The sequence below is a fragment of the Podarcis melisellensis genome, assembly GCF_964234715.1.
Source record: "Podarcis melisellensis genome assembly, chromosome: 5".
Lineage (NCBI taxonomy): Eukaryota > Metazoa > Chordata > Lepidosauria > Squamata > Lacertidae > Podarcis > Podarcis melisellensis.
Window position 1 is genome coordinate 3,919,403 of NC_138537.1, and position 24,006 is coordinate 3,943,408.

Genomic DNA, 24,006 nt, shown 5'->3' on the forward strand with positions numbered 1-24,006 from the left:
TCTGTAAATACATTCCATAGTTTTCAAAGACTATATAAACATCATAATATCATGTACTTTATTTTAAATTGCCTGTATGCTACCAGTCAATTTCTAGCGCACATGATATTATAAACTTCAAACCTGGGTGATTTGAAATAAAGGCTGAAGCTTTAAAACCTGTGTTTGTGAACAGAAGCATTTATTCTGCAGTGGGTTTGTCCAGTCTCTCACCTGCCCTTGATTGCTTGTCTCCTGGGAGAGGGAGGTTGAGCAGCCTTGTTCCTTTGCTTGTTCAACATCACAACATCAAATGTGTTGCTGCTCCCAAGGGATCATCAAGTTCCTGTAGGATCAAGTTGGGATCCTATTCTGCGTATGCAGCATGTGTGATTATTAGAGTAGTTGTCATATTAATAACTACTTGGTTTTGCTAGTTTTCTAAGGTCTTCAGGTACATGTCCAATATAGGAACCACTCCAAGGACCCTTCAGCCACCCCACCCCCCAATAAAAAAATTGAGGCAGCTGCCCCCCCAATTGATGGACATTGCCATTTAAATGGTCTTGTGATTATGTGGGGCATCAATATCTGCCCCCCTCCAATATTTTATTCAATTTGGCACCCTTGATGTCCACTTACTACCAGTGACATTCTTCATGGTATGTCTCCGTGCAGTTAAAGCTTAAAAAGGCAATTTACACAAGCAATCTTGCGGAGATGACAGACCATTTTTCTTTGCAGCTTTCCTGAGCTCGAGCAGAGGGTGGGGAGACAAGATACAAGATTGCATTATATGGTCCAGGGTAATAAACACAAAATGTTGGTATGGCCTGCTCACTTTCAAAGCAAGAAAAATAGAACCAGCAGCTTCAATGCTCTTCTGCTGACTGGGACCAACAAGCAAGATCTCGCTGCAACTCAAGCCGAGTGCTAAAAGCTTTTATTAATTCTGATCCTTTCAGCAAAGACATATACAATTGTCCCGTTCCTTCATCCCACAAAACCGTGTTGCCCAAACGCCTAATGTGGAGATGGCGCAGGAGCTGGGCTCTGTTCCCATCACTTTTTCTTCTTCGCTCCAGGTTTCCCTTTGCCCTTCTTCCCCTTCTCTTTGGGCGGCTGCTCTTCTTCCCAGAGTTTTTTGAGGACCTTGTAAGGGCCAAGGAATCTGCGGACCATCATGCCTCTCCACCAGGCCTGCAGCTGAAAGCAAGGAAGAGGAGAAGGGTTGTGCATGCAGGAAGGAGAGACTGGGTGCCCACACTACCTTCCAGCTGCTGCTCAAGCTTTGCCAAAAATGGACTCCCAGAAATGACTGCTGTGCAACAAGCCCAGTTCCCCTAGGCTGCTCCCCCCCACCTCTCTAATGAAGCAGGGCTGGCTTGAGTCCAGCATTCCATCTGCTGCCTGTCTGCTCCAAGTCAGCCACAGCATCTAATGCCCACATTTATCCCATCGCTGCCAGCTCAAGCTGCAGAAAGGCGCAGCCTTGGATACGCTCCAAGAAAGCATCTGAGTGCGAAATAAATGACATCTGTTGCGGAATGTCCCTGGGCAGCCAACATACAAAGGCACGCTGCTGCTGCTGCTGCACTGAGGAGAGCAAATGGGTGGCTAGGATTGGGTTTTGGCTATCCGTGAAGCCAAACACAAGGCTGCTTCTCACTTCTGTGATATGGTTATGCCTAGATGAGCAGATTCTGCACTTGTTCAAATATGCTTCTTAATGTGGTACGGCAAGGTCTGCTATCCATGTAAACAACTGATAAACAAATTATACTTCATGCTGTACCCTAGCTAACTGTTGGCTAGAAAGAGCTACAGAAATGGCTATGGATCCCACAGTGTTTCAGGCCTCACTTAATACAGTTTTCCTATATGCATGTTTTTCCCTCTTCCAGGCCAGTCCTGCAGCTGATGGAACTGAAAGTGCAGGTCTCTGCCTAGATAAGACTGTTCTTTGCAACACAATCTGTGGCTGCCTCTTTTACCATACAAGGATGGTCTGGGGAAGACCCTGCTTCTTGTTTAGCTGATGATACTTATCTGAGGAAATGGCTGTTAGGTTAGGGAGAAGTGCTGGAGGAAGTTGGAGAGAACCTCCAAGCACCCCTACAGAAGCAGATGATTCTGCCACCATGCCCCCCGCTTGGCACATTTTTAAAGCACATAAAAGGATTAGAGCACTGAAAGGGGAAGCCATGAGATAGAGCAGCCTTCCCCAACCGGGTGCCCCCCAAGCGATTTGCACTGCAACTCTCAGCCCCAGTCAGCATGGCCAGCAAGGGGTGGTTCAGCAACATCGGGGGGGGGGGGGGGAGCTATACAAAGCAAAGGAGATGATCTGCTCCACATGTTGGAAGATGGGCAGAAGACATGGTGGAGGAAGAGGTTTTTCCCCACCCCCGCTTCCAATTTTTAGTCCCAGGACTCCAAAGGTAAGGATATATTGACTCATCTTACCTTCAGGATACTCTTCAGCTCCAGAGCATCCTGTTCTACTTTCTTCCTTGCATTCTCCTTTTCCTTCCGGTCCTCAATTATAGCTTGTTCGCATATAAGACACTGTAGAATGCAAAGACACCTTTAACTTGAGCTTGGAGGTGGGCTTTCGCTCTCACCCCTCACCCCTGGACTCCTTCCTTAGCTTTCTAAGCTTCCTAGCAAATTGGAGCAGCAGTGAGGATGTGTGGATAGAGCGACTCCACATATAGCTGCCGTGGATCACCAACGGACCAAGGAGCCTGACCATCAGCTTTGTTCCCTACCTGCTTGGCCAGTTCCTGTAGCGCTGCCTGGTCAGCTGCTCTGGAGGCCTTCAGGGAATTGAGCTCTTGCTGCTTGGCTTCTGTATCCCTCTCGTACTTGTCCATCCAGTACTCCAGCTTCTCTTCTATGCTCTGCGACACACACAGGTGGACACTTCACAGCACTCTGCATTTGTCTCCTGACCATTCCGGGGCATGGCTTAGAACCCGTCGCCTCATGCAATGACATGATATTGGAGTACTTGCAGAATGAGGTGCTTGGTGGGGATTTGGGGATGATCAGCTTATCACCTTGTCTAACTCTCTGTTGCTGTCGGAACGCTATTTCAGAGCCAAAGCTCTGTGTCATTTCCTGTATGTACACAAAGCAACTGAAGGAAACGGGGATGATCTGTGCATGCAAGGTGGTGCCCTTGTGTGTATAAGGAGCAGCAATATGGGGAAGAAACAAGAGTCACGGGGAACTGGAATGGGCAATAGGCTGCTGTGTGCAGCACCTTAGATGCTTTCTAAATCTGAAGTTCCCTATGGATTCCATCCCCAAGATATCTTCTGTCTGAGGCCCCTGAGGTGGTCAACTTGTGTGCTGGCAGCTCTATTCCGCTTGCCTGAAAAGATGGGGTACAAAGTAAAGAGGCATCTATTGTGCAGGTGTATTTTGAATGGAAGAGCAATCATATGAGTCGCATGCACACACAAACACACCTGCCATGCGCAGTTTAAAGTGCTACAGCTCAGCCTCAGGGTTCTAGGCCTCTGATCTTTAGATACAGGAGGGTCTGGATCCACTTGCTAGCTCAACCCATAGGAAGTGTATGTCAATAGAAAGTAATGATTTGGATTAAGGGTGGGGATCACATAAACCTCTGAAGAACAAGGAAGTAGATCTAGCAGTTGGCTGGAGAGTGGATGGCATTACAAAAAGCTATAGCACAAACAGAAGACCTGCAGCCTCTAGATGTTGGACGCCAACTTCCATCAGCCTCGCCAGCATGAACAGTGGTTAGGACAGATGGAAGCTGTAATCCAGCAACAGCTGGAGGGCCACAGGTTCCACATCTCTGAGCTCAATGGGGCACCAGAAAGCTTTGTGCCACCTACCTTTTGCTGCTGCTTAAGGAAATTCTCAATGTCCATGTGGACTCTTATCTCCTGCTCGGTTTGATTTCTCAATTTCTGTAATGGGAGAAAGGCATTGCATCAAACTTTATTTGGTTCTAAGCAAATGCCAAGAGGGTTCCCCTGAAGACCTGGGATGGGGTTGCATGCACCACGTCCCTCTCTATGCCATGTTGCAGAGTGAATTTATGGTCCAGGCATAGTATAGTTGTACAAAAAAATGGTCAATGATGCCATCTCTAAATTCTGCCCTCGTTTTCACTGCTGCCAGCCCCATGTCATGACTTGGCTAGCCGTACAGTGATTGAAGGTTGAAAAAAGACCAATAGAAACTGAGAACACTGGGCAATTGAACCAGGTTAAGTCAATTGAATGTGAAAACCAAGAAGAATATCCTGCATATGAGCCAGGTAGAACATTAAATTTGCATGCAAGAGGCCCCAAATCCCACTCCTTGCCATTTAGGATCAGGTGTGGGTTAAACCACAGAGCCTATGGCTTGCCAATCAGAAGGTCAGCGGTTCAAATCCCTATGATGGGGTGAGCTCCCGTTGCTCGGTCCCTGCTCCTGCCAACCTAGCAGTTCGAAAGCACGTCAAAGTGCAAGTAGATAAATAGGTACCGCTCCAGCGGGAAGGTAAACTGAGTTTCCGTGCGCTGCTCTGTTTCGCCAGAAGCGGCTTAGTCATGCTGGCCACATGACCCGGAAGCTGTACGCCAGCTCCCTCGGCCAATAAAGCGAGATGAGCACTGCAACCCCAGAGTCGGCCACGACTGGACCTAATGGTCAGGGGTCCCTTTACCTTTACCTAGCAGGACGCTGCCCAAGACCTCAGAGAGCCTCTGCCAGTCTGAATGGAGAAGCAGTCTGACCTGATATAATGTAGTTTTCTATTAATACCAAGGTTAGCCCTTGACTTGATTAGGAGTTAGATCATCTGCTGCTCACTTAATCTGAACTAAGGTTCAGCACAAGCCTTATTTCTGGCACCAGGAGGACTCAGCTCTCCAAAATAGTTAGTATTCCTGGGTTGCCTCTGGAGCAACCACACAGCAGTCCTCTTTGGGTTGAGGATGCTGCTGAGAAAAGTCTATACCAGGACGCTGAACAGTGGCTGCCTCTATGCTGAGGCCACACATGTCATTAAGGCATGCCCCACACTCTACTGCAGACCACCTCCCTACGAACGCATGTGGCCCAAGGCAAAGTGCTTACTTCAATTTCATTCTGCAGATCGTTCTCGGCCTCAAAGCATTTATTCTTTGTTTGAGCCACCTGGAGGTCTGTGTCCTTCTTGACGTAACGATTCTCCATGTCTGTTTTAGCCTTCATCTCTTGAAGCTGGTCTTTGAGGTATGCAATCATCTCGTTCCGATTCTGTGGAATGAGAGAGTGAGTGAGCGGGTGGGTGAGTAGGACTACAAGCAAGGGAGACTTGATGTGCTGGTCTGTGGTCATCCTCAGAGGTGCTGCTTAAGACTGAACCGGCTTCTGCCTTGCCTTGCCTTGCCTTGCCTTGCCTTGCCTTGCCTTGCCTTGCCTTGCCAGGGTATGGATGGGTTTGCAACTCAACAGTGTGTCCTATGGAACATTCCAACCTTCTTCTCACTGAAGTAGAAAACATATCTGGACTGTACCACTCCAGATGGGGGTTTACATCACTGAATGCTCCTCTGTACAAAAGATTCCTTTTCTCTGGTGTGCTACTTTTCTACATGCATGGATTTTTCCTTCTATAAAAAATGAGCCCACCCATACATGCTGTAGTCCAGAAACATGTTGACTATCTCGCGGATATCTAGGCCTTTAAGGATGACTTCTGTTTTGCCACTAAGGTCTGACTCACTGAGTGCTGTATTTGGGGCTGAAAAATAAACATCCTGTTAGGCAGTTGTAAGTTTTAAAAGAGGAAAACTCAAGATCAGACAGGATCCATTGACTGTACCATGCCTGTTTGAAGCTAGTGCAGGACAGACTGTTGCAGAATAACCAAATTTTCCATTCAGCAGGGAAAGCCTTCAGCACTATGTCGTGGGTTGAGCTGGGGTAGGGCTTTGGTCTGAGACTAGAGCTGCTAAAAGTACATGGGAAGGAATTCTATCTTGGAAATACGGGGTTAGCAACTGAGTCCTGCCAACACAGGAATCCATGTATGTGCCAGCCCCACGATAGTTGTGACCCATGGAGGAGGAGTGCAGCTTTTTATTAAGGTCCTAGAATTCAGTGCCAGAGACACTTGGACTCTGATGTTAGCAAATGCAAATGAGATGTAAAAAATATAGATCAGACTAAAGGCCCATGGATCCCAGTGCTGAGTATCCAACAGCACCGGACTCAGTTGCCTCTGAGAAGCAACCAAGCACCCTCCCTCCTCAGTTTGTTATCCCTCCTCTATAACACAGCTAGTATTCTGAACATGGAGGTTCTCTTAAGCCTCTCAGGGGGCATTCTGATTGGTTGCTGTAACCCCAACGCCCAAACCTCCCTTTGGATCTGTAGGCAGGGCCAGCATCATGCAACACCTTCCCCAAGGCGAGGGCCTGGGCAGCCCTCCAGACCAGCCCTGCCCACTGGCAGGAGACGAGGGCCTTTTCAGACAGCTTCAACAATACCTTGCCATTTTTAAAAACGGCAAGAGGAGGGCCTGTCCCAAAGAACAACAAATCAGAAAAAAACTTTTTAGTGATGACCAATGTCCACAGATAGATCTGAGCCTCCAGGTGTTTTATCTAACCCTTTCTTAAAGCCATCTAAGCCCCAAATCCACAAATAAATGCTGGCATTTAGTTATGTGTTCTGCTGCATTCCCTAGATTTGGAAACTTTCTGCTGTGAAGAGCCCATTTTGCAGCCTGAGCTGCACCTGTTGGTGCTAATTTTATTAATTTCATGCTGCATTTCAAAGGGGGGTTTAAAGGGCGTGACTGCCTAAAGCTCACCTGTAGCTCAAACTCCTTTTCCTTCTTGACATCACTGAGCTGCTTCTGGAGACTCTTTATCTTCTTCCTTCCCATCTCTTCCCTAGAAGGCGAGAGGGGAGGGAAAGGAAATCCCTGGTTTCCTGGGGCACATCAAGACTTAGGCCGGAAAGGGGACTTTGGCAGCAAACTGGCAGATGCTTTATCAAACTCAAGAAACAGGCCATGTGATGATGATGATGATGATGATTTATATGCCACCCATCCAACTGGGTTGCCCCAGCCACTCTGGGCGGCTCCCAACAAAATATTAAAAACACAGTAAAACATCAAACGTTAAAATTATTATTAAGGTGCTTTATGTGTATCTGATTCAGAAATTACAGTGCAGAATGCAGTGGCCCGATGGCTCACAGGAGCAGATTAAATGAAATAAATAGAAATTACTGGCAGCACGACCCTCTGCTGCTGAGAGAGCTGTGATGGTTGCCAATTCACTACTGGGTCAGGTTCAAGGCTCTCGTGTTAATTTAAAGGTAAAGGTACCCCTGCCCGTACGGACCAGTCTTGACAGACTCTAGGGTTGTGCGCTCATCTCACTCTAGAGGCCGGGAGCCAGCGCTGTCCGGAGACACTTCCGGGTCACGTGTTACGAGCTGCATCTGGCGAGCCAGAGCAGCACACAGAAACGCCGTTTACCTTCCCACTGGTAAGCAGTCCCTATTTATCTACTTGCACCCGGGGGTGCTTTCAAACTGCTAGGTTGGCAGGCGCTGGGACTGAGCAGCGGGAGCGCACCCCACCGCGGGGACTCGAACTGCCGACCATGCGATCGGCAAGTCCTAGGCGCTGAGGTTTTACCCACAGCGCCACCCGCGTCCCTCGTGTTAATTTACAAATCCCTAAAAGAGCACCTGATCCCTTATGCTCCACCTCGATCACTGACAGCCTCTGATGGGGCACTTCTGGTAGTTCCTTACTCCCTGATATTTGGTTGGCCTTCCCTGGGCGCTGAGCCCTTAGGGTGGCAGGTCCTGCTCTGTGAGACTCCACTGGACACAGTGGTGGAACCACAGCAGACGCCTGTTTATTGTGTGAGGAGCAGCTGTAAGGTGGAGCTTTTTGGCTCGTTCTCTCCGTATATTAAGGATTGGCACTAGTGGCTGCAGAGAGGCCCTGCCTGAGCACCTGGAGAGTGACTGCCAGTCAGTGTGGGCAATGTTGCGCTAGTCAGCCTAAGTTCAAAAGAGGCAGCTCCAACCTGAGGACAAGGTTATGGAGGTTCAACTTCTTTTCATTTTCCAGGTCCACAGCTAACTGGAGGGAGTGAAAGGTTCCCAGTGCCAGCATTTCCTCTGTCACGTCTTCAATCACGTCGCTCGTGTATTTCCTGGCAGGAAAGGAAGGAAGTGCTTAGCCCAGTAGGCAAAATGGCAGGCGAGATTCCCAGCCATTTAGCGATGGGTCCAACCAGATCGCGTTTCAGGCCCTTTATGACTTAGCACTGGCCGTGCACTCAGGCCAGTTGCAGAGGGGAAGTCTCCCATGGCACCCACACCTCAGCTGTGGACCTGAGGGAGCTGCTGCCCACAGGGGGGATAGACTTGACCTCTGGAGGAAGCCCCACTGCATGCTCAGGGCGAGGGGTAGCAAGGTATGGGGGAAAGCCTACAAAAAGGCACTCTGGGTAGGAGTGTAAACCCTCAAATAAACAGAAAGTTGAAGAATTCCTTGTGAAATCGGAACTCGAAAGTATTTGGTGCAGATAAGCATCCTGTGTCCCATTGCCTGACCAAAGGGTCTCACCTGTCCGCCTGAATCTTCTTGAGGTTCTCTGGGGACAATGCACTCTGTTTTGTGGCAATGGTGAAAAGGTAGTTGGCCCTCTTCAGCTCATTGCCTGTGTCCTTCAGCTGCCGCCCAAGTTCCGCAATCTTGCCCAGCTCATTGGGGATCTTGGCCTGACTCTCTGCCCGGGCGTCCATCAGGTTCTTGTACCTCGTGCTCAGCTCCTTCTGGTTTGCAATAACGCCCTGGATCTCTGTATCATTAAGCTGAAGGGCAACAAAAAGAGATCCTTGCAAATAAGGGGCAGAAAAGAGAAAGAAGGGAAGCAGTCATAGCTGTGGTTATGTGATCAGGAGGAAGCCTAATAATAATAATAATAATAATAATAATAATAATAATAATAAATAATAATAATAAATAATAATAATAATAACTATTATTATTATTAATAGTATATTTATATGCCACCCATCTGACTGGGTTGCCCAAGTGGTTCTCATGCTTCCTCTCCTTGTCGGACTAGTTGCTGCAGGCAAACTGTGGGGAGATCTTGCCTTCCTGCCCTCTTTCTGGGCTTACCAGAAGCCACCATTGAAATTACCCAGATGGAGCCTGGGTTTTGCTAATCGGGGCTCTTCTAGCTGTTCTGGAGCACAAATTTCTCCGTAACTTTTCTCCTGCTTGGGGATTTAGACAGCTGGGGGGGGGGGGAGCAGGGACTTTCAGTCCTGGCAATTGACAGTGGCGTAGCGTGGGGGGTGCAGAGGGGCCCGGCCGCACCGGGCGCAACATCTGGGGGTTAGAGTTAGGGGGCGCAAATCCACGGGTTAGGGGGCGCAAATCCACGGGTTAGGGGGCGCAAATTCACAGGTTAGGGGGTGCAAATTACTTGCCTTGCCCTGGCAACTGATCCATGGGACAAGACCCACCAGGGATGAGCTGCTGTGCTTGTTAGGCCCGACACTCCACCAAGATCTCGTATAATGAGGGAAATATGGAGCGGTGCTTAATCTGACGAACATAGCCAGAACATCTATAACATTCAGCAATCATGTGATTCTGCCCTTGCATGAATGCACACCTGAAGCACGCCGATTTGCATGGGGAAATGAAGCTGTCACTGGTTTGGAGGTGAGGTGAAAACTCCATAGTAGAGCACATCCTTTGCATGACTGACAAGGCTGGTGAGACCTTGCCTCAAAGGCCCTGCAGAACTGTTGCCAGTCAAAGCAGATTGGGTTGGGGAACATTTTTCATCCAAATCGGGGTTGGTGAGAGTTCTGAGGGCCAGGCAGAAAGGCCTGGAAGGCTGCATTTGGCCCCCAAGCTTGAGGTTCTCAACCCCTGGAGAAGATGGGACAGAGCAAGATGCATTATTGGTCTGAGTCAATATTATGAGTTTCATGTTTTTTGTGAGTTAGCAGTTGTGAAAGATGGCAAGGGCAAAGGATAAGGTGGAATGAAGCTTTGGGCTGCCCAAGAGCAGGATGATTTATAACATTATGGGAGATTAACTTCATAAGTGAGAAAGAACAAAAGAATAAATAAAAATAATAAGAGACAACTCCAGAACAGTAGGATGCTAGGCAAAAATTATCAGGCTGATCCTGATAATAGTGGAAGCAGGGGGCAGGGGAAATACAGTGGTGCCTTGCAAGATGAAATTAATTCGTTCCGCAAGTTTTTTCTTCTTGCGAGTTTTTCGTCTTGCGAAGCACGGTTTCCCATAGAAATGCATTGAAAATCAATCAATGCGTTCCTATGGAAACCACCTTCAGACCAGGTCCGGGGACAGTCTGTCCCCCGACCTCTTCTGAAGGCTGGGGGGGGGACAAGGGCTTTTCTTCCCACCCCCAGCATTTTAAAAAAACCCGGGACAGCGGAGGACTTCTACGCTGTCCTGGGGCAATTTAAAAGCCCCCGGGAAGGCAGGCGGGGGGACAAAGACTTTTGCCCCCCGCCAGCCTTCATAAGAGGTCCAGGACCTCTTCTGAAGGCGGACGGGGGGCAAAAGTCTTTGCTCCCACCCGCCTGCCTTCAAAAGCCGTCCGGGATAGCGGGAAGCGCTTCCCTGCTATCCCAGACAGCTTTTAAAATGCTGGCGGTGGGGAGCAAAGCCTTTCGGCCCCCGCCGGCCTTCCTGGACCTCTTCTGAAGGCCGGAGGGGGGGAAAAGGCTTTGCTCCCCACCGCCAGCATTTAAAAGAGGTCCCCGGAGATTTCCCTATGGGCTTTCTTCTTGTGAAGCAAGCCCATAGGGAAATTCGTCTTGCGAAGCAACTCGCAAACGGAAAACCCTTTCGTCTTGCGGGTTTTCCGTCTTGCGAGGCATTCGTCTTGCGGGCACCACTGTAGTGCGAATGCCTCCTCAGTTTCCCTCTCACAAGTCTGTGATGTACTTACATCGCTGACATCTTTGCGGCCCTCGTAGGAAACTGGCATGATGAAGCCAAGAATGGCAAGCTGGTCCACGCAGTCCTCCAGCAGAGCAGAAAATCGTACTGCATCCAGAGGCAGGAGCCTTGGTGTCTGGATGGTCAATTCCCTAGCCAAACAAGACAGTATTCGCCATTTAGAATGCAAACAGAATCCTAGAAGGCAACCATCCCCCAAACTGGTTGCTGCTTTGTGCGTGTGGGCCCTGAACGTTGCACCTTCAAGTTCCACTGCTAGCATCAGCTAGAAAAGCCTCTCCCCAAGACCTGAAGAACAGCCTGCTGCATCACGCCAATGGCCCGTCCAGTCCAGCATCCTGGCCACACTGCAGCCAACCAGACCCCTGTGGGAAGCCTGCAAACAGGACCTGAGCGCATGATCCCTTTCTTCCTCCTGTGGCATCCAGTGACTGGTATTCAGCACTACTGCCTCCAACCATGGCTGGTAGACCCTGATAACCTTCATTAAGGTATCTAATTCTCTTTTAAAGCTATCCCAGTTGGTAGCTGTCACTGCCCTCTGAGTGAGTTCCAGTTGAACTATGTGCTGTGTAAATTACCTGCCCTGAATCTTCCGTTAGAGGGATTCACAAGTTCTAGAGTTGTGATGTTTTAAATAAAACAATATATGTTTTATTGTTTGCTAAGAAAATTATGTGTCTATGGTTATTCATGTGTATTTGTGTTTTTTCTTTTTTCTTGTATCAATAAAAATCTTTTTTAAAAAAACAAGTTCTAGAGTTATGAGTGATGGCAGTGCATACTTTTAAATACCGTATTTTTCGCTCCATAAGACGCACTTTTTCCCTCCTAAAAAGTAAGGGGAAATGTGTGTGCATCTTATGGAGCGAATGCAGGCTCCTGGGCTCTGCTCAACGCTCCCTTTAAAGAGTGTGTGTGCGGCTCTTGCTGGTTTTTCCCTGAGGAAGGAGAAGGGACTGACGGGCTGCCCTCTGTCCCTTCCCACACCTCCCGGAAAAGCCAGCAAGAGCCGCTGCCAGGCTCTGCTCAGCGCTCCCTTGTAAGGGCTCCCTTTCGTCCCTCATCCCTCTTTGCTGGGAAGCCAGAAGAAGAGACGCTGCGCAGCTATCGCTCTTGCTCTACTGGCTTCTCAGCGAAGCGAGAGGAGGGACGGAAGGGTTTAAAGCAAGAAAAGTGAGAGCCACTTACATGCTCTGCGCAGAATTTTTTTTTTATGATTTCCCCCTCTAAAAACTAGGTGTGTCTTATGGAGCGAAAAAATAGATACTTCTATAATGCCACCTCTCTTACTGGCATCTTCTCTAAACCAGAAAGTCCCAAATGCTGCAGCCTTTCTTCATAGGGGAGTCGATCCATCCCCATGATCATTTTGGAGGACCTTTTCGAACTTTTTCTACAATATCCTTTTTGAGGAAGAACTGCACACCGAATTCCTAGGGTGCGCACCAAGACCAGGACCTTGCACTTAGCCTGGTAGCTAATTGGCAGCTCGTTGCAAAGACAATCTAAAAGTACCGTATTTTTCGCCCTATAGGACGCACTTTTTCCCCCTCCAAAAATGAAGGGGAAATGTGTGTGCGTCCTATGGGGCGAATGCAGGCTTTCGCTGAAGCCTGGAGAGCGAGAGGGGTGGGTACGGAGAGTTTCCTGCATGCTGAAGCCTGCATGTGCTGAGCTCAGCGCGTCCAGGCTTCGCGCACCTCTCAGCAAGCAGCGGGAGCCAGCGCTGGGCTCCCACGGCTTGCAGAGAGCTGCCTGTTTGGGGTCGGGGGAAGCTCGGGCTTCCCCCACCCCAGCCCCGCGCCTGGGGGAAAAATAATTTCCCCCCCTTTATTTCCCCCCCCCCAAAAGCTAGGTGCGCCTTATGGGACGGTGCGTCCTATAGGGCGAAAAATACGGTAACTGATTATATATACATCAGAATGAGAAGAGCCTTTGGGAATGCAGAACGCTGGGTAGGCGGAGGCTCATATGGGAAAGTATTATAACCACACAAGAGAATCCTTATTCTCATCTCTGGAATGTTGGAGGGGTTGGCTGGCGTTCAAGATTAAACAGGCATTAAGTCGTTTTAATTTAACTGGGTGTTTTGTTTTCATTATGCATAGGTTTTGCTTTATGCTTAATGGTTGCCATCCACACTGAGCCCTCTGGAAAAGGGGGATAGGAATTAAACGAAGAAACTCTCTACTTGGGATGCTTTGCTGACTTTTGCTGGCAAAACTTGGGTCTTCTTCCTGCCATGCAAATCATGTCTTTGTTTTTTTTGTTCCGGTGATACTAATTCCAGGACCAGGAAAAACAGGAAGCACTTCAGTTTAACCCACAGTGCCCTCTTTGGGGAAACAGAGAGATTAACAGGGTTTCATTTTATTTAAAAAAATTGATATATCACTTCTAAGTGATTTATGAAATTATAAAATAAAACAATCAGTAAAAAATGTTTTAAAACATGTCTGGATAGGTCACAAGTTCACTAACAAGTTTTAAGGGGCTATATGTGAGTTTATAGAACATAGCAGGCACACATTCAGTTGGGAATGTACTAAAAATGATAAAGAGCAAAGCATTTTCTTTCTTTTATTATCGAAACAAATATCGTGGAGCACCTAGCTGAGGAGGATTAAATGGAACTGTGAGAAGAATCCTGCTGGATCAGACCAAAATCCCATTTAGTCCAACATCCTGTTCTCACAGGGGCTAACCAGATCCCTGTGGGAAACCAGGGAGAGGATGTGTGCGCATATTAATAAAATACAATTATTATATGATATAATATATATTATTAATATAATTTTATTTAAAATACATGTGCCCCACTCCCAATTCCAGTACAAGAGATGGCTCACAAAGATGTCTAAAAACAGCAACAAGACACACCCCAGAAAGAGCCCTTCGCCAAGTTCATGTCTCAGATGCCCCTCGTGAAGAAGAAAGCCTTGCAGCACTTTGGAAAATTAGATAAATTAACAGGAAGGATTCGAAAGCTGCGGGACCAAAGATTCTTAGAAGACTGGAGGAAATATATGAATTATTTGAAAAGCAATTGTAATGAACAGATTACACTAACAGGACTGCAAGAAATTCTGTAAGGAGGATTATCTGAACTATTGCAAAACAAAAAAAATTCCTTCCAGTAGCACCTTAAAGACCAACTAAGTTAGTTCTTGGTATGAGCTTTCGTGTGCATGCACACTTCTTCAGATACCTGAAGAACTATTGCAAGAAAGACTATGAAGAGAATTATTAGTTAATGATAATTAAGAGTAATAGAGAAACTAAGAAATGCAGAATAAGTGATAAAGCACGGAAAATCATCAGAGGTGGCTGACGGACGTCTAAAATATTGTATAAGAAGTTATGTTAAATGAATATTGGAAATTATATGCATAAAAAAACTAATAAAAATGTATAAAAAAGAAGAAGAAGCAGCAGTTGTCTCTGGCAGACGATGCCGTTCCAGCAGCCCTGATGCCACCCCCACACAACAATTAAGCGCTGTTGAACCCAATTGGGCATCGCTGAGTTCTTCGCTTCTGAGATCCCCGTCCTGAAAAGGGGGTCGGGCTAGATGACCTTTGGGGGTCCCTTCCAACTTAATAAGTAACCAGCGACCTCTTCACTGTTCAAATTGCCCCCTGGGCCCGGCGCCCACCCTGAGGAAGCGCTCCGTGGGGCTCCGACCCCCGCCAGGCCTCCCTTCACACGAGACACTCACCCGGCGGCCTCCATGGCGGGACCCGGAGTGGTCGCCATGGTTACCCCTCAAGCCGCAGGAGAGGTCCTCGCCGGGAAGGGCTGGCCTAGTTGACGCCTGCCAGAATGGGTTTTTTTTAAGATTTTGGGCTTGTAGCGCGGCGCGGGAGCAGAAAAAAAGCCTAGCCCACAAGCAAAGCAAACCAATCAGTTTTTTGTCCCAAGAGACTCGCCCAAAAGCCCGACCTGGAGCGATTTCAGACAGGCAAGCGGCGTAGACGCCTCAACAGACGCCGGCCGAGGGGTCCTGGCGGTCCCCTATCCCAGCTCGCCCCGCGGCTGCGCTCGCTCTTTCTCGCCGCCATCTTGGCTGGGTGCTGCTGAGGTGAGAGCGGGGAAGGGGCTCTGGGGGCGGGCGAGGCGGCGGAGGGCGGCGGAGAAGCGGCTCCAGAGGCGGGCGGGCAGGCGCCGCGAGGGCCGGAGAGACGGCCTGGGTGGGCGAGGCGGGGTACGGCGGCGGGATGGCTCGGATGCGGGATGGATGGCGCCGGAGCCCTGAGCTCGGGCCTTGGCTCAGGCCGCCACAGGGACTCTTAGAAGGCCCCGGCGCTGCCCCTTTCATTGCTTCGGGGGAGCTTTTTAGTCGGAGGCCAGGGAGGCCCGGGCGCCTCGAGTGCGCGTCTCCGGGGGGGAATGGTGGGCTGGCCTTTGGCTTAAAATCAGTTTGCTTTCCTTTCTCCTCCTGTGAAGAGGCTGCATCCTAATGTTTTAATGTTGTATTTTAATTTTATTTTAATCAACTTGCCTTTATTATTGGTTGTTAGCCGCCCTGGGCCTGGTCTTGGGTGGGGAGAGCGGGGCATAAATAAAAAATTATTATTATTATTATTATTATTATTATTATTATTATTATTATTATTATTGAGGTGAAGCGGTGCCTTTAAGGTTCGCATTAAAAAGAGCCCTGCAGTGTAGGATCAAACAGCCACCTGGTGCAGCGGGGGGGGGCTTGGTGCCCAGCCACGTACCCCCCCCCCGGGGGGGGCACAGGGCAGGGAGACCCTCGCAGATTCTCCTTAGCAGCATTTTCAGGGGTACACTGTCCCTGATCATGGAGGCTCCATTTCGCTGCTGTGCCTGATGGGTTCATCCTCTGCTGTTGTTTTATGCAATTCTGCTGAGCTGAGTTTTCCGTTGATGTGTCTTTTAAGAAAAGGCTTCCTTTTGTTTTGGGCTCATCAAGGTGGGTTAAGCTTAAATCTTGCAGGTGCCTAGATCCCCCAGGTCTTTTAAGCTTTGTTCAGGGCGAGGGCTGTATTCGAAGCTGAAAAGGGGTTTTGCAGGCCGAGCAGCCGCAGCCCAGTGATGGAGCACATGCTTTGGAGGTAGGAAGGAGGATTTGAACCCTTTGGATTTGATCCACAGCATCACCAGCGAAATGGATATTGACTGGGAGGGCTAGGAAAGAGCCCTGCCTCTGCGACCTTAGAGACCTGCTGCTGCTTTTGCAGGCTCAAGAGTAGACAATGCTGTAGCTTTTCAGAACAAATAGGAATTACCAATTCACAGAATGTATTCCTGCCAGCCTTGATGCCCATTTCACGTGGATTTGGCACAGTGTGAGTGTTAATTTATGGAATTCTCTGCCACATGGTCACAGTGGCTGCTTGTGTCTTTAAATTGTAGAGTAGGAAGGGAGAGCCATCTAGCATATTGAAAAAGCAGATAGTGAGGTATTAGCAGTGATGATCACTAAATAACTTTGCCTTAAGAAGCTGTGTGCGCTGTGCTAGGGAGCTAATGCTTTTTCATGGCAGCATCTGGCTAGCCACTGTTGGAAACAAGATGCTGGACCAAGTGCACATTGGACTGATCTCTCAGGGTTAGTGTGGTGGAAATTGTAGTGCTTGTTTGCTGATAGGTTTTTAATGGCCTTAATTATTCTTAGAACATGTGTGCAAGGTGTCTTACAGATCTTTTATGATGGTGTTTAGTAGGGAGGGGACAATGAACTCAAAGCATTTAGACTCCAGAACACAGACATTTGCTGGATGGAGTGAAATCATCTGCAAAGTTCACCTTGATGGTTGAAGATCTGTGTTATCTTGGATGTTCTTTCTTCTCTGTTCTTACTTAAGGAAGTCTAGAATTGCCCACCCCACACACGTTTGTAATTGGGCTGGTGTTTAGCATATCCCAGCTGACAGCTCCTTCTGTTCCTTTCCTTTCTTAGGCCTGCTGGGAACAGGACTTCAAGACAACACCATGACTGGCAGGTAGGAAACTGTTCTTTGGCAATTCTTGCAATTCCTCTGCTGCCTTTACAACCTCGCATGTGTGTGTTATCTTTATTATGCTAGTTTTCACTGTGTCACACAGATTAGTGCTTCTACTTAAAAATATCAAAAGGATTGCCTTAAATATTCTGGTCCCATAAAAGCACCTATAGTTTTCTTGCATGTTTGATGTCTGTAGCAGACTTTCTGTAATACTGAAGTAGATATGCTCTGCAGTCTTGTTTTGTGATATGCTGGAAAGCCTTAAGATTTAACTTTGTGTGCACTTTCTTCCCTAGGTTGTGGTCCAAGGCCACTTTTGCTGGCTACAAGCGAGGTCTTCGAAACCAGAGAGAGCACACAGCTCTTCTGAAAATTGAGGGAGTTTATTCCCGTAATGAGACAGAATTCTATTTGGGCAAGAAATGCGCCTATGTGTACAAAGCAAAAAAGTGAGTGGTCATTGATAATGGGGACTAGAGCTTTACACTTGGATCTTTTGTATATTCTCATGAGCATGTTGAAATTGTTTTCATTTCATGCCATACTACACAACTTTGCGGCAAAGTGGCCTCAGATACAGTGGTGCCCCGCAAGACGAATGCCTCGCAAGACGGAAAACACGCAAGACGAAAGGGTTTTCCGTTTGCGAGTTGCTTCGCAAGACGAATTTCCCTATGGGCTTGCTTCGCATAGGGAAATCTCCGGGGACCTCTTTTAAATGCTGGTGGTGGGGAGCAAAGCCTTCCCCCCCCCCTCCGGCCTTCAGAAGAGGTCCAGGAAGGCTGGCGGGGGCCGAAAGGCTTTGCTCCCCACCGCCAGCATTTTAAAAGCGGTCCGGGATAGCAGGGAAGCACTTCCCGCTATCCCGGACGGCTTTTGAAGGCAGGCGGGGGGGAGCAAAGACTTTTTCCCCCCGCCGGCCTTCAGAAGAGTTCCTGGACCTCTTCTGAAGGCCGGCGGGGGGCGAAAGTCTTTGCTCCCCCCTGCCTGCCTTCCCGGGAGAGTGGAGAAATGCAGCGCGTTTCTCCGCTATCCCGGACGGCTTTTGAAGGCAGGCGGGGGGGAGCAAAGACTTTCGCCCCCCGCCGGCCTTCAGAAGAGGTCCTGGACCTCTTCTGAAGGCTGGCGGGGGGCGAAAGTCTTTGCTCCCCCCCCCCCGCCTGCCTTCCCGGGGGCTTTAAAATTGCCCCGGGACAGCGGAGGACTTCTCGCTGTCCGGGGAGATCTTAAAATGCTGGCGGGCGGCAGCGCTGCCGCCCGCCAGCATTTTAAAAAACCCCGGGCAGCGGAGAAGTCCTCTGCTGTCCCGGGGTTTTTTAAAATGCTGGGGGTGGGAAGAAAAGCCCTTGTGTCCCCCCCCCCCCAGCCTTCAGAAGAGGTTGGGGGACAGACTGTCCCCGGACCTGGTCTGAAGGCGGTTTCCATAGGAACGCATTGATTGATTTTCAATGCATTCCTATGGGAAACCGTGCTTCGTAAGACGAAAAAACTTGCGGAACGAATTAATTTCGTCTTGCGAGGCACCACTGTACTGCTGTGTGAATAATTGAGCCAGGAGAGCCAAGACATGGCGTAATGCAAGACTTGGACCTGCTCAGATGTCGGCTCAGCCATAGGCAAATAACTGACTGTACTCATGCAGCAGTACTAAAACCATACTTTAGTGTGACATGAATGAGTAGCACCACAGACTTGGAACTAGAACCCAGCGACATCCATTGAAACTGATGATAATTGAGGCAAGAGAAAGTACTTCCTCACATACAATGTAGAATTCAATTATGGCATTCACTACCTCAGGCTGTAGTGGTGGCCTCCATATTGGATGGCTCTAAAAGGGGATTAGGCACTTTAATCGAAGAGTATAAGGCTATCATGCTTCCGACTATCCCTCACTGGGGAACAATAGCAGCAGAGGGCTATTTCCCGCATGTCCTCCTTATTGGTCATTGTAGGAAACAGAATGATCCAGCAAGGTGCTTGGTTGGCAGAAGCTGGGACAGCAACGGGCACTCGCCGCGTTGTGCAGAAGCCCAAGAGCTTCAGTGGTTTAGACCAAAGCACCACACTTGATAAGAGAAACTTAATGGAACAGTTCATAATTTCAGGAGATCCGCCTGCTCACTCATACGTTCATTGCTTTATTGAGCATAGCATCAGGGGATGACTTCACATGTGAATTAGTCATCACTGAAAGAACTGAAAACTTTCATATTTTCTCATTATCTATTCTCACTGCTTTTCAGTGGGGAATGTTCAGATGTTCCAAGCTCTGTGTGTGTGTGTGTGTGTGTGTGTGTGTGTGTGTGTACGAACGTGAACATTTTGGAGAGCACTCCTGCATTTGGTCAGTAGTGGGACTTAATGTTTAATCTGTTTCCCTTTGTCAGCAACACCGTGACTCCTGGCGGCAAACCCAACCGGACCAGAGTGATCTGGGGAAAGGTGACCCGTGCCCACGGAAGCAGCGGCATGGTGCGGGCAAAGTTCCGCTCCAACCTACCTGCCAAAGCCATCGGGCACAGGATCCGAGTGGTAAGGATGAGCACTGCGAGTGCCCTTGACAGGCCAGAGGCAGAGAAAATCTTTTCTATAAGCTATCTTGAGGATTTTTTAAAAAGAAAAATTCTGAACTAAAATTAACCGTGAGCCTGACAGACACATATATGTTATCCGTAAACAGGCCCCTGTGTTGCAATATAGACAAGCTGAACAATATAACACAACACGATGGCCAGTAACAGTGGCACTGAACACTATTTATAGACTAATGCAAATGATCAGAAATTACCGTACAAACAAAGTCTCTAAAACTTTTTCACCAGTTGTGGTAGAATAAATCAAAAGTTTGATATATACATAATCTGTCACCAAATATCGCTGGAACAGTGTTTCTGGATAACCAATCTGTTTGGTACAATGATTCATCAGCCAATCTCAATCAATTCTTCATCAGCCAGACTTTTAAGAATTAATATGAGAAGGATACAGTGACTACAGAATCATATGAGGACTGATCCAGAGCATATTTTCTACAGTGTTTATATTTGCTTACATGTAAGATGGGTTTGTTAAGAAATTGACCCTGTGGTAAGAGGCTCCCTTGTATGACAAAGTTTTGTTGCCTCTTAGGAATTTAAGCAGATGTGTTTGGGCCAACACGACTCTCTGTTCTTGGGCAAATAGGAGAGTTATCACCTAGGGCTTGAAAAAAATTGCAGATCTTTCCAGTGTGTCCACATACATGTAGAGCTTGTAAATGTCTTGTCAAAATTACTGGGAACATTGAGTGAATCAATTGTTGGCCATGCTTTCAGTAGACTCCTTGAAATCTGTGGATTTGAGTATAAATTCAGTAATCTCAGTGAGTCTGCTCTGAGTATGACTTAACTTTGATATCCCCAGTGCATTTTTTTGCACTTCTTGAGGATCCTTCTTGTGTGATTTAAAAAATATACAGAAAATATTTTTGGATGTGGGTTTTGTTCCCTAGCGAGATCTTCATAGGGCATGGTTTCTGTTATTTTCCCTTCCAACTGTGTAACTCTTTTTCTTTTCTTTTTTTACAGATGCTGTATCCATCTAGAGTCTAAATTTAGAGTGAAAATAAAATTAAGACTGTATTCCACTTTTGTATATTTGGTCTTACCTTGCCTTTTTGTTTCCTGTCCTTGAGGCTCAGTTGCAGGAAAACACTGTTCTACAATCAAAAGATTCTTTCTTCTTTTTAAGGCATTGAAGCAACAGATTATTTTAAAAACAAAGCTGAGACCTTACCGTTCAGTTGCTTAGCTCAAGTGGAGACTGAAACATGGATTTCTTCACCAGCCCACATGTAACTGTCAGTTTATATAAAACTGAAGTCATAAATGTGTTTCCTTGTGATATTTGCCCCTTAGTAGTCCATCTCTCTTAATCTGATTGGGTCCCAGCTGGGAAGATTCTCTCTGAAGCTGCTACCTATCCCACCTGCCTCTGCTGCTAGTTTCTTCACCTATCCTCTGGTTATGATGCTTTAACTGCATGTGGGAGGGGTGGGGCATATTGGACGAATATGTGGCTCAGGCTTTCTGCGGAAAAATTAGGTACCGTAGGCATCATCTCTAGGTTGCAACCTGGTAAACCCTAGTCAAGAATCACAGGTGATGGTGAAATGTAATGAAATTATTGGCTTCTTGTGGTTAGGGCTATGCTCTGTCTACATAGTCTGAAGGCAGTAATGTTTCTGAAAAGCACAGTGTGAGAGAGTGCTCTTATGCTTGGCTCCTGCTTTGGGTTTCCCACAGGCATTTGGTTGGCAACTGAGAACAGGATGCTGGAATGGACGGGCTATTGGCCTGACCCAGCAGGGCTGCCCTTATACTCTCCATCTCCTTGTTACAAGCTTGATGGCTTAGCTGTGTGCCCAGAAAGGAAGTGAAGGAGCAGTTGGAATAGGGTTTTTAATGATAGTTGACGGTTCTGTCATTATATTCCACTGAGTATGGCAGGCAGAATGGCCCACTCTAGTCTGCATTACGTTTTTGCCTCATTGCAGGGGGTTGTACTAGATGGCCCTGGGGGGGGGGAGTCCTCTGCAACTCTGCAATTCTAACAATGTGAAGTTCAACTTGATCTTGTCCTCTTTTGTGAGTACTGAATTTCAGGGCAGTGTTCAGTTAACCCTTCCAATGAAAGTGAGACTAGGTGAGAGTAATATCGGAGCTAAAGAAATGTGAACCTCTTATCATAGTAGCCCAAATTCTGCAACACATTTGGGAACCGAGCACAGCTGCCTGTATTTCAAAGCTGAGTCAGAAAGGGCCTCGCAGTGGGAACTGCAGCTGCAGCAGAGAAAATGGCCGCGGTGTGTTCGGCCCAGGTACAGTGCACAGTCCATCTTTTTTGTTGTTGTTGTTTAGTCGTGTCTGACTCTTTGTGAACCCCTGGACCAGAGCCCGCCAATCACTCCTGTCTTCCACGGCCTCCCGCAGTTTGGTCAAACTCATGCTGATACCTTTGAGAACACTGTCCCACCATCTCGTCCTCTGCCATCCCCTTCTCCTTGTGCCCTCCCATCTTTCCCAACATCAGGATCTTTTCTTCTCATGAGGTGGCCAAAGCATTGGAGCCTCAGCTTCAGGATCTGTCCTTCCAGTGACCACTCAGGGCTGATTTCCTTAAGAATGGAGAGGTTTGATCTTCTTGCAGTCCTTGGGACTCTCAAGAGTCCTCCCAACACCAGAATTCAAAAGCATCCATTCTTCGGCGATCGGCCTTCTTTATGGTCCAGCTCTCACTTCCATACATCACTACTGGGAAAACAATGGCTTTAACTATACGGACCTTTGTTGGCAAGTGCACCTTTACAGTGAGCCAAAACGGGTTTGACTCCAGGTGCAACAGAAATCTGCCAAAGGTTGCCACACATCTTTGGAATTGAAAGAGTGCACTCTTCATTTGGCTATGTCACCAGCAGAGGGCGCTGATTCAGTTTCCTGCCTTTCCTTTGCTACGTCTGTTAGACAGCACTCAAATCTCTGCACCAACCATCGACCTTTAACCTCAACCTGCACCTCACAGCCCATTTTCATATTATTTTGACCCTGGGGGTGAAAAGCTGCTGCCATAAACTGACTCGGGCCATTTGTTCACCTAGCTCAGTATTTCCTCATTGAATGGCAGCGGCACTCAGGATTTCAGGCATTGGCAATTTCTGACCACTTTCCAAAGCCAGCTCCACACGCGGCTCGTTGGTCATTAATCTAACTTGAGCATTACCAAAGCTTGGATAATGTTCATATTTTGCATTTACTCAATCCTAGAAACCGGTGTGTACAGTGTGGCTTCCCAGCTGCAAACACAGCTAAGGTCACTTTCTTCCTTGGGCAATTTCCTTTCTTCACTGAACAGGAAACTAGTAATCCTAGACTTTTATCTGCCCAGCTACATTTCCGCTGCTTGGGGGGGGTGTATGCTGGGAGGGTGCTGAGCCTCGGGCTTTTTACTAGACGTGCAGAGCTGCCACTCTTTGGATGTGCTGTAGCTCCAGGCTCCAAGTGAAAGGGGAAGGCAAACCTTGCCCTATTGCCCCAGCAAACATCAGCTAAATCCATAAACCACACACAGAGATTGGTACAATATTGTTATCAGCTGCAAGTCCTGAGCTGGTTACTGTGTGGCCTGTGATTCTGCATAAGCAACTGAAGCAGCAGTCTCAGTAATGGCCAGTTTTAAAGCATGATTCACCCTTATTCACACACAAATGGAGCACGTACACACACATCAATTTCCTTTGTTTGGCAGCCAGCTAATTATGCATGACTTTGGAAAGAAAAAATAAATTGTCCTATTTATTTATTTATTACATCTACATACCACATTTAACTCCCAAGTATCTCAAGGTACATGGGGTATACGGTTGTCCCCATTTCATCACAACAACAGCCTTGCAAGGTAGGTTAGGCTGAGAGATGGTGAGCTTCATGGCTGAGTGGGGAGTCAAGCCCTGCTCTCGCGGGTCCTTCAACTAGTTGGAGATGACCGGAGGACTGCGGGTTAGCGGAGGGGAGTTGCCTGCAGCATGTAGCTTGGCTGCTTTGTGTGATCTGTGGTCAGATTCCACCTGCTCAGCGTTCTTGGGACTTGGAAGACTTGAGTTGTGCAGGCTGGCATGGGAGATCGGAGGAGGGCAGAGCTGCGGGGTTTAGGGAAGCAAGGATGCAACCTGGATATCCTGCCTGCTTCCTTACACCAAACTTGGCCCGCCTGATGCTGTACAGATGCCAGTATAGGGCTGGTGAGAATTGTAGCCCAAAACATGGAGGTCACCAGTTGTGCTCAAGCTGCTATAAGCCTTAGCAGGCAACAAGAAACACTTTTCCTTTTGCAATGGTCTCCCCCTCTTTCATCTGGCGAGACATCACCTTGCCAACAAAGGTCCGTATAGTTAAAGCTATGGTTTTCCCAGTAGTGATGTATGGAAGTGAGAGCTGGACCATCAAGAAGGCTGATCGCCGAAGAGAAGACTCCCTGGGAAAGACCCGGATGTTGGGAAAGAT

The 24,006-nt window shown here is 47.9% G+C and overlaps 2 protein-coding genes across 4 annotated transcripts; one reads left to right on the top strand and one right to left on the bottom strand.

The window, feature by feature from the left end:
• Positions 1-905: 905 nt before the first annotated feature.
• On the bottom strand, positions 906-14,857 carry DRC9 (dynein regulatory complex subunit 9). 2 transcript variants are annotated; one of them, XM_081911252.1, is made up of 10 exons: positions 14,710-14,857; positions 10,978-11,119; positions 8,594-8,841; positions 8,049-8,177; positions 6,809-6,890; positions 5,086-5,247; positions 3,852-3,926; positions 2,751-2,882; positions 2,446-2,547; positions 906-1,185 (listed from the first exon to the last, which is right to left on the bottom strand). In XM_081911252.1, the coding sequence occupies exons 1-10, from the start codon at positions 14,745-14,747 to the stop codon at positions 1,042-1,044; spliced, it is 1,254 nt and encodes a 417-aa protein (XP_081767378.1). In that variant the 5' UTR covers positions 14,748-14,857; the 3' UTR covers positions 906-1,041. The 2 variants fall into 2 exon arrangements, with proteins under 2 accessions (XP_081767378.1, XP_081767379.1); XM_081911253.1 differs by lacking the exon at positions 14,710-14,857 and having other exon boundaries at positions 8,594-8,864.
• On the top strand, positions 8,363-20,594 carry RPL35A (ribosomal protein L35a). 2 transcript variants are annotated; one of them, XM_081911439.1, is made up of 5 exons: positions 8,363-8,373; positions 16,919-16,963; positions 17,263-17,415; positions 19,357-19,501; positions 20,536-20,594. In XM_081911439.1, the coding sequence occupies exons 2-5, from the start codon at positions 16,953-16,955 to the stop codon at positions 20,557-20,559; spliced, it is 333 nt and encodes a 110-aa protein (XP_081767565.1). In that variant the 5' UTR covers positions 8,363-8,373; positions 16,919-16,952; the 3' UTR covers positions 20,560-20,594. The 2 variants fall into 2 exon arrangements, with proteins under 2 accessions (XP_081767565.1, XP_081767566.1); XM_081911440.1 differs by lacking the exon at positions 8,363-8,373 and having other exon boundaries at positions 16,895-16,963.
• Positions 20,595-24,006: the final 3,412 nt, after the last annotated feature.